Source organism: Adiantum capillus-veneris, chromosome 21 (assembly GCF_014529385.1).
Source record: "Adiantum capillus-veneris isolate H3 chromosome 21, ASM1452938v2, whole genome shotgun sequence".
NCBI classification, from domain to species: domain Eukaryota; kingdom Viridiplantae; phylum Streptophyta; class Polypodiopsida; order Polypodiales; family Pteridaceae; genus Adiantum; species Adiantum capillus-veneris.
Window position 1 is genome coordinate 55,381,626 of NC_140951.1, and position 10,150 is coordinate 55,391,775.

At 44.6% G+C, this 10,150-nt stretch overlaps 1 protein-coding gene across 2 annotated transcripts; it reads left to right on the top strand.

Moving 5' to 3' along the window:
* Positions 1 to 663: 663 nt before the first annotated feature.
* LOC147430980 (histone-lysine N-methyltransferase, H3 lysine-9 specific SUVH3-like) lies at positions 664 to 3,001 on the top strand. Of its 2 annotated transcripts, XM_086493502.1 has the most exons (3): positions 830 to 848; positions 985 to 1,093; positions 1,177 to 3,001. In XM_086493502.1, exon 3 carries the CDS (start codon positions 1,305 to 1,307, stop codon positions 2,880 to 2,882), a length of 1,578 nt encoding a protein of 525 aa, XP_086349628.1. In that variant the 5' UTR covers positions 830 to 848; positions 985 to 1,093; positions 1,177 to 1,304; the 3' UTR covers positions 2,883 to 3,001. The 2 variants fall into 2 exon arrangements, with proteins under 2 accessions (XP_086349627.1, XP_086349628.1); XM_086493501.1 differs by having other exon boundaries at positions 664 to 1,093.
* The last annotated feature ends 7,149 nt before the right edge of the window (positions 3,002 to 10,150 follow it).

Genomic DNA, 10,150 nt, shown 5'->3' on the forward strand with positions numbered 1-10,150 from the left:
TATTCAAATTATTTACTATAGTTCATTGATGTAGTTGCGCTAATTGCTTAAGGTTCACCTCCTTGCATTTCTTCTTCACTGTAAAATTTCTCACCACCCTTGCCCTACACTATTACCACCTCAAAATGGAAGGCCTAGTGACTTTGTCTCCTTGTTACCTACAATATTGAGTTTTTCGTATAATTCGTAGATGCGAGCAAAAGGGAAAGGAATAAAGCCCTTTGACAACTGGTGCAAAATAATTCACAAAAAACTATGGCTAGAGATTTGAATATTAAACAATGAAAAGAGAAGGGTTAATATGAAGTTTGCGTGCAATACTAGTAACTGTTGAGAAGCTAAACATGTTCACAACCTAGCGTTTGGCAAAAGCGGGTTCAACTTACACATAAAAACTAAAAAATGAGAATTGAGAGCAAGAGGACAAGAAAAAAAACCCACCTAAAATTCCAAGAAAATGGTGTAAATATGTAAAATCAGATGAATTGTGCGAACTATTCTTTTCACCATAGCTTAAAAGGGAATATCGTAGATTTTATGGGCCATCCCTGTTTCGGTTGCGTGTCGTGATCGATCCCTGTTGCGAGCTTCATGGTAAAAGAGAGTTACGTACTTGAGAGAACCGACTAACGTGTTTGTACTTTTGACTCTCCAGACTCCCTCTCTTGCTCTCTCGATGTGATAGTAGGCCTTTGGCATGAGCTCATGCACATCTTAGGGGAAGGTGCCATACAGAGGAGACTCTCACTTCAGCTTGTGTTCTTCCTGCTTGCACAGTCTTCTCTTTGGAAGCTCCAGCTCTATGATTTTCATCCCAGAATGGAGCAAGAAAAGCAGCATCCCTTCAGGTCAGCGCAGTCCGACCCCGTCCATTTCGTCTTTCCTCTGCGTATCATAGCGCCTCCCGGCACAGACTCTCGCTTGCCCCGCGCCATTGATGCTTTCAGTGCCTTTAACGCCTACTGTCTCTCTCTCAACCAACAGAACTCGGAAGCTCCTGGCTTTGGAGAGACGAAGAATGCTGTAGCAGAAAGCTCCTCCCCTTGCTTAAACGGTAGCGTCAGTAGTGTAACTGTCGAGAAAACCCATCAAGGTAGGCATTTTCGCTGCCGTACTTACTGCTCAAACTTTCATGAGCAGCCTGGTTTCGCTCATATCTGCTGTGGGTATGTGCAGGCCAACCGGCTGGTTGCACAAATTTTGTGAGCCATTTCCATTCGGCAACAACACAAGACTTTGGTGGTGTTTCTCCCCGCAAAGCCATTATCAATTTGCTTCGAATTTACCATGGAATATGCCGCAACATGCTGTATGAAGAGGAGATCAAAGGGAAAGATGTGAGTAGTCGAAGCAGTCATAAGTCCCGTCGCAATAACAACCCCAGCAACAAAGAAGAGAACCTTCAAAAGAGTCAAGAAGGGAGTACTGGAAAGGAGCCTTCAATTAAGGGAACTCATTTTTTGAAAGCAGGTGCCATTATAAATAAGAGAGGGATGGGGCTTAACCGTGACAGCAATGTGAAAATAGTAGGCTCTGTTGCAGGTGTCGAAGTGGGTGACCACTTTTATTTTAGAATGGAACTTTGTTGCATTGGTATGCACACCTTTCTTCAAGGTGGCATTGATTATACATCGTCGAAATCGGGCCAGTGTGAAGTCTCCATTGCAACAAGTATCATTTCTTCTGGAAGTTACAACGATACAGATGATGGTGAAATGCTTATCTACACGGGACAGGGTGGGAGAAGCATGCCGGATAGAAAACCGACAGAAGACCAGAAAATGGAAAGAGGGAATTTGGCCTTGGAGAACAGTATGAAACGAAATGTGCCTGTGAGAGTTATTCGAGGTGTCAAAGATGCATCGAGCCCCACTAGCAAGATTTATACCTATGATGGGCTATACAGAGTCCAAGATTGCTGGTCTGAGAAGGGCAAGTTTGGATTTGGGGAGTTTAAGTTCAAGCTTCAAAGGCTACCTAGCCAGCCTACACTTGGATCGGCTCTTTTGAAGCTTTCCAGTACAGTTGATGCTACCCAAAGAGAGGGCTTGTGCATGATTGATATCAGCTTTGGAAAAGACACTAAGCCGATTTGTGTGGTCAATACAGAAGATGATACTCCTGCTCCAGACTATTTTATGTATTCCACTAGCTTGGATATTTCGAATGCCACCAATTTGCTATACAATGGCTGTTTGGCAGGTTGCAACTGTGTAGATGACTGCAAGGCAGATAAAGCATGTTCTTGCTTCTCACAAAATGGCAATGCGTTTGCCTACTTGCGTAATGGAATTCTTGTGAAGGAACGAGGTCTGATTTATGAATGCGGAACGGATTGTAAGTGTTCTACAAGCTGTTGGAATCGGTCAACTCAGAGAGCACAAATGTTTCGCCTGGAGGTTTTTAAGACGAATGACAGAGGGTGGGGCTTGAGGTCGTGGGATACCATTCCAGCGGGCAGCTTCATCTGTGAGTATACAGGGAAACTTGTTGACAATGCTGAAAGCTTGCACAATAAAGATTTTATTCTGGATATAAACAGTTTGCCAAGTATTTCCCCGCCTTGGGGGCACATTTCGGAGTATTTAGAGAACCATTGCTCAAAAGAAATTGCGACACAAGCTGTAAAACCAAAGCTCATTATTGATTCAAGTGAAATGGGCAATGCAGCTAGATTCATTAATCACAGCTGTTCTCCGAATGTCTTAGTGCAGTGTGTGTTAAGAAATTATACGAGGTGTCCCCTTGTCATACTTTTTGCTATGGACAACATTCCACCTTTTAAAGAACTGACCATAGATTATGGTTGTAATTCAAAGTGGCTCTTGAGAAAGAAATGCTTATGCAAATCGGCTGACTGTAGAGGTACTTTCTGTGGCTGAGATCTTGGAAAGCAAGGCTCGTACCTATTTTGAAGTGGCCACTGCCCTGTCATGGGCTGTATTGACTTAACTGTAGCTTTTGAAAAGCATGGCATTATGCACTTTGAACCAATTCTTGATATCTGGTCTTTTAGGCACGAATCTTTCTGAGAGGGGCCTTTACTTTTTCTGAGTAGGCTGGCTGTTCATCCATTCAGTGTAGGTACAATATGTGTGTGTGCACCTGTGGGTGCACTTGTGTGACATGCATACATGAAGAAGGGATGGGGGTAGGAAGGAGAGCATTTCATCCTACCCATCAGGGATCTGTCTTCCCAGAAGGGAATTTTGCAAGTATTTGTAGACTTTTTTCCTTTTGTTTCAGAAATTTGTGAACGAGGGAATAAAGGGAACATGGATGCTGAGTTGAGGGCTTGAGTAAGTGTGTGTGAGTAGCCTATGTGGGTCTCCTCTCCCCAACCCCCTCCCGCCTTTCCCGCTTCTTTCGTCATTTTCGGTTCCCTTTTTTCGGGTTTATGCCTTGTTTTTGTGTTGTCCCTTGGTTGCTTTTGTTCCTTGCTTTTAATTATACTTGGTGCTGCCTCTTTGTGTGCTTATGCTTGCTTATTTGGGGTGGGTCCTCCTGACCAAGTTCTCCTAGAGCTGGTCTTTGCAAGAGTTTGGTCCCAGCTTCTGCTCCTAGCCTTCTAGTGCTTGATTCTGCCGTCTTCAGCAACCACCTTCAGCAAGTGCCCTGATTTCTTTAGTGTCTGAGAATTCCTCCTCTGTTGTTCCCCAATCAGAGATGTCTGCGCTTCCTCCTTTAGTGGTTTGCTGTGGGGGTGATTCTTGGTGTCTCTGTGGAGCCCTCTTTAACCTCATCCTTGTCCTCAAATTTCTTTTTCATCTCTGGTTAGACATTCATCGTTTGATGATAGCTGACGCTGGTCGGAGGCTTCTAGTCTAGATTGTGGGATGCTTTTTCTTCGGGGCAGCTGTTACTAGCTTCAGCCCTGCTGGCTTCTTGTTGCCTCTATGCCCTTGAAAATAATTGTGGCTGGTGTGCTGTTGGTTCGGGGTGCCTAATATTTTAAAAGCTCTTGGAAGCTCTCTCTTTTGTAGGTGGCTAGATGTCACCAGTTATGATGTTTATGATGTGCATTTTATGATTTATGAATGCTTTTTATGAAGAAAATGATTAGGATGTATTTTAGAAGTCATTTTCCTCATAAAAACAAAAAGTGCTTTTCAAAAAATATATGTTTTTTGTCGTTTTCTTGAAGAGGAGGATTTCATGATCAAGAATCTATCCTAGATGTGAAATCTATGAAGGTTAAGTGCTTCCTTTTTAGAGTTGACTTGTTTGCATGGTTTTGAGCTAATTTTAGCATGTTGGCTAAGTTTACTTAAATAGAATAAGAGGAGGCTATTAAAAGAAGCCAAAAGTTCCAAAAGAAGGGGAGCAAAGGGCGTTTCGCTTGCAAAAGGACTCTCTTTGTCAGAGAAGTAGGTAGCCGCTCCTGACGGGTAGCCCTTCATGAAAACGGCCATAACTTAATCTCCGATTGTCAAAATCCTACAACCGAGGACTCAAATGAAAGCTCTCTACGAGCTCTATACATCTATGGTATCACTTTCATGTTTCTAACATGTATTCATGGTTTTGCTACAACATGTGGCGTGGGGGCGGTTTGATGGCTATTGCGTTTTTTGGGGTCAAACCTTGTGTACGAGGGTTCTCCTGCAAATCCAGTTTTCAGGCTTACATCTTTGGGTTGTAGACTAGGCAGGCGCTCTTGATATGCGTCTACTCACTGTGCATTAGTTGATCTACAATTGCATTGCGTGATGGAAGGCTTGTTGAGCTCACATCTTGGGCTCATAGCCTTCCTTGACATCTACCTCCTTGATAGCTATCTGGTCAAAATTGTTGCATACTCTTCGCAGCCAATGTGATACATTGGTAGGGCCAATGGGATACATCGATTTGATTTTCTAGGGCCGAGGAGTGAGCGTAGATACTCTTTTCTTTGGCTATGGGTGCCATTGTCACGTGACACCGCTTACGGCATTTACTCACTGGCGCGTTAGGTGACCGACATGGAGGATCTCTGCCAGTGATTCTACAGCTGGACTACACTTATAGTGCCAGCCTACACCATGATGTATAGCTATTAGCTAGCACTCATACTATGCTCCTCGAGTTTGTTCTTTCTTTGGGATATAGGCCGCTTGGCTTGCACACTATTTATACTGTAACAAAGCTACATAAAATGTTGTACGGGAAGGCTTGGAATGGTAATGGGACCAAAGGAAAAAACAAAAATGGCATGGAATGGGAGGCATAAAAAACAATCAAATTATGCAATTTTTGGCTCCATGAGGCTAGAGCTTGTATGGTTTCAAGCTTGAAGGCTTAGTGAGAAGATTGTTTAAGAGTCACACTACTTTACTGCTTCCTCTAGGGTTAGGGAATACTTGTACAAGCTAGTGAGCACTTGGGCTGGCCACCCTTGCAATAGCATGTAGGTTGCATGTTGTTCGGATCGGGCCACATTGGCCTGCCGGTATTTGGTCTTATGTCCATTATAGGTGGGCGTCCTATTTTAGGGTTATATTTTTCCTATTGTGGAGCCTCTCTTTGGCTAGCGGATCTGGCTTTATGCAGATACTTAGGTGGTCACAAGACGGGCACCACGTGCCAACGGAAAAGAACAGACCGAACAACTTTAAGCACTTCATAACAACTGAATTTAAAGAGAGAGACAACACGCGGAGTGGCGAAGTTCCACCCTAGAGAGTATTGGCCCCAAACCTTGGCGCCCCATTTTGGTATTTCTTTATATTACTTGAACTCATTACAATGCCGATACTCCACCCTTTGCACCTTCGTACTGAAGCATGCTAGAGAATGAGCCCTTGGCTCATATTTAAAGGCCCTTGGCCATAAAAAGCAATTACATGAAAATCTTTCAAACTCAAAAGCAATTGGCCCAAAAACAGGTGCTCAAAAGCTGCCAGTGTAAATCACGGAAATCCATACAGGCTTCCACGCCAACAAGCTAGAGCAAAAAGCGAAAATACGTACAGGTTCCATGTCAGCAAGCTAGCACAAAAAGTGGAAATCCGTACAGGTTGCCATGTCATTAGTCAACGGGAAATCTGGAGATCCGTACTGGCTGCCATGTCATTAGCTTTTTACGCTATTCTTTTTCTTTTGGTATGTGTGTGGGTCCAACTTTATTTTAATGCCTTTATGTCCTTTGGGCCCCATCGGATGGGGTCCCAAAAGTTGGTGGAACTTTTACTTCTTCTATTGCTTCTTTTTAGGGTTTAGGCCCCTCGGTCGAGATCTAAAGGTTGGCTCCGTTCTTTAGTGTCACAAACGGGAGCGCATAACAATATAAAATACATTCGGATAAATAGGATTTATCACTTATTACTGAAGCCAGAGGATATAGAGAGAAATAAATAGAGAGAGAGATAGAGAGTAAGAAGATCGACACAGTACTGGGGACCAGAAGATGGGCTGGCCCCCCCCGTAATAGTATCTTTATTACTGAGGAGAAGTCTATACAAGCACTTGAACCGAATGTATTACCAGGTTTGTTCTAGAATAAGACTTGATGGTTCTCGGAAGCCTCAGCTTCCGATTCCTAGGGCAAAACCCTATTCCAAGGAACTTCCGTTCCTTATTCCAATTCCTCGAGAATCAAGGTTCTCGCCTCTGGATCTCACCTTCCAGACTCAGGGCATGGCATCCCTGCAACTCTTTTCCAACTCTCTTTCCAGAGTCCTCTTCCCGCAGAACAACTCTGCTTTCCCGGACACGAAGTCCTTACTTGGGAATCCCAACTTCCGGATCACAACTTGAGAGACTACCTCTCTCCGATCCGTGGATCTACTTCCCAAACTCGGGTACGAAACCCTTGGGCTGATCTGGCTCTAGTTCCTCAGAGCGCTTTTCTCCTGCAGAGGCTCATGCCTTCCTCTGCTCCTACTCCCTCACGAAGAGGAAGTACACCTGCAATCAAATACTCAAAGATCAGAACATGAAAATCGTTACCTTCAAAGTCTCGACGCTCGAAACGCAACTCGATTCTCGAAAAGCAATTCCCTGGAAGAGATCTCTACATAGAAAATTCCTCTCTTCCAATCCTACACACAAAAGAGGTGTGTTCTCGGGTTCCTTCTCGTAAATCAGCCCCGTCTACGACGTTTATGGGATGAAAACAGAGAAAAACAGCAACTTGTCGCGATGGAAACACGCTTCGTAGGCACTTCTTCGCGAGGGAACTCGCGCACTGGGTCTTGGCGACATCTGGTACACTTGGGGCAGCCATGGGCATCACCGGCAACGTCTTCTTTACGGCTGAAATCTGCAGCAGCAGCCTCTCCTCCTTGCAAAGATTGGTCCTCCCCTCTTAAGTGAGGGCATGTGATGCTTTTATAGCTCCTAGCCACGGGCACGAATAGCTGCTCGCGTAGAGATCGCGACCGTTTTTTTTTTTTTAAATTTAAATTTTGTTTTTCTGTTCTGCCAGAAAAAGAGAGAGAGAAAACGTTGGCTGATTTGTTGCCTTATTTATTAGATGGCTGCCCACTTATTAGGCCGCCCACTTAATAGGTGGGCGGCCGGCGTATTTTAAAAATAGTCTGAACCTGCCCAAAAACTCAATAAAACCTTATAAGTTAAAAACAATGCTTTCACAGCACTTCCCAGGCGTCCCTGGATGCAATCACATGCACAGTTGCAATGCAGACATAGACTTCCTTGCGAGAAAGCATCTGCTTTCCCGAAAAGCAATCCCGCTTTCTCAGAAAGCATCTGTTTTTCCTCAAAGTTTCCTCTGAACCCATCTTCATTCAAGTGCTTGCTTTTCCTTGTGCACAATTCTAACACAGTTCGGAATTTCCTCCCGACTATGGATATTCCCTTTCCGATGCACCCGTCACCCACCTTGTGACGCATCAGGAATACCCATCACCTAGTCGTTTTCTACCGAACTTACGGTACAATCTCCTTTGCGATGCGCTATGTCACCCATCCTATGACGCATCAGAGATGTCCGTTCCCGGATGGTCATGGTCGGATACTTCTTTCCGATGCTCCCGGTCACCCATCCGATGTGACGCATCAGAAGTACCCGTTCCTGGTGGCCTTACAGATATTCCCGTTCTCAGTGCTCCCGTCATTACTTTGAATGACGCACTAGGAATACTCTGTACTCGGATGTCTCCAGTGAGAAAAGCCCTCTCACTTAAAATTCCAATAATTCATTTAGAATTATTTTTCTGTAAGATAAAGCCAATTTAGCAACATTCAGTGGCTTGACACGTCAACAATTTGTGACATAGGCAGCTCCGGGTGCCCTCTTTTGAGTTGGTTGTATCTGCAGTGCCACTCGGGATGATGCCCTTTCTTACTATTGTTTCCTCTCTTTGTCTCCCTCTCTCTCTACTTCCGATGCCACCGTGACATGGTTTTAGAGCCCGAAACCCTCAGTTGGCGCTTCATCCCCCTCTGAGATCAGCTTCACGTGGCTATGTTTTTTTACCTACCTCAGCAACGGTTTTAAAACGTTGGACTAGCCTTGGAAGTCTTTGTGTTTTGCTTGCAGTTGGGAGGCCCAAGGCCGTAGGGCTCTACCGAGCTATGGGCGGCCCTCTCGGTGCCCTCTACCACATGTGGATGCCTACCTATATGCAATACGTGGGCTGTTTTCAGCGACCTTAGCGTTTTTCAAGCATGTGCAAAGCAGCCTCCTCGGGGTGCCTTCTCCATCACCATCAACTCCTCTGCTAGCGAATATGCACTTCACCTTACACGCCCCGAATCTTCCACCTTTTGTGGCAGTGGAGTCACAGACTTGGACTTTGTATTGGATTTGCGGATTGGCTACGAGGGTTCTCAGTGAGGAGGAGCATCTATGGTAGAGATCTACATTCGGATCTAGCTTTTGGACACCTGTCTATACTGGATCTACGATCCGTTCGATGACGTTGATGGCATTATGGTATTGCTTGTGAGCCATACACTGTGTTTTCTTTGTTTTCAGCCTTCCGATGGCTATGCACATGGAGATCTACCCTATTTGGACCTCTGAAACGCTTCGGTACGATCCGAAAACGGATGAGCATGTTGATTTTTGTTGGACAGCAGCATTTACAACCCCTTGCAAGTGTGTTTTTGTGTTGAAAGCAGGTTGAAAGTTTTCCACTTTTGTCTTTTCTACGGTTATGCACTGACACATCGGTCACCATCCGGTGGTTGTCTCGTGCACATGGCTCTATGTGCCACATGGACATGCTTCATCTACTTTTAGAGCCAATTTTCTAGTTTTGGAACCCTCTTGCATAAATGGATTGTACAAGCGTTTTGACAGATGTTACACTATGGTGGGCATCTGGCATGACGTGCATATAGTTTTAGGTTAGAGGAATCCAACGAGCCATTCCCCACGCATATCGGATTCCCGGGTGGGTAGATGTGCGACAATTTCTCCCAAAAACTTTACCAGAGTCTTTATTTAATAAATCATTATTTTTTAAACTTTTTCTTGCAATTTTGCCCTACCTAAGGCCTAATAAGCTTATAAGTTATAACCAAGATATTGGCCTTTACAGGGAGCAAGTGTGCTAGCGTTTGGATGAGATGAAGCTAGCGCAAATAGCAAATTGACCTAGCTTGGCGTTTTTCCGCAAATCACTCTAGCAATCTCATGCTGTAGCAGATGAGTAGCGTTTTCAGATTCAGCCTATCTCCCTCGCGGAACACTTCTTACATGAAGATGTTGATTGAGTATTAGGATTTGTTAGCGGCCTATGACGATAAAGGAAGGGGCCATCAAGATCAGCCTATTACCTTTGGAGTCTTGACAATGTTTGCACAACCATCTCTCCCATCTGCTTGGAGAATTCCATGATTTCAGAAGAGCCATTGCATCGTCATCTATCTGTACATATCTTTGGTAGCACATCAGGTCCACACCATTTGCATCTTCTTAGCAATCGGTAGCCATCCATATGGAGCCAAAGGGTTCCAATTGGAGGCAACGACCGCGTGAGTTCGCAGGCATCGTGAGACTACATTCTCAGCCACACAACCATTGCAGAGACGAGGATTCATCTAGAGCTTCCATCATACGGCAATCGGGTCGAAGCCCCAAGAGGAGCCTCTATCTTTGAGGAGTTAATTGGCAGTTTCATGAGACATCATACAAAGGACTTCCCATGGTTTGTGGGCATTCCAAAGGACATTTTCATCTTCATCTCCTGTTCGGCGTTGC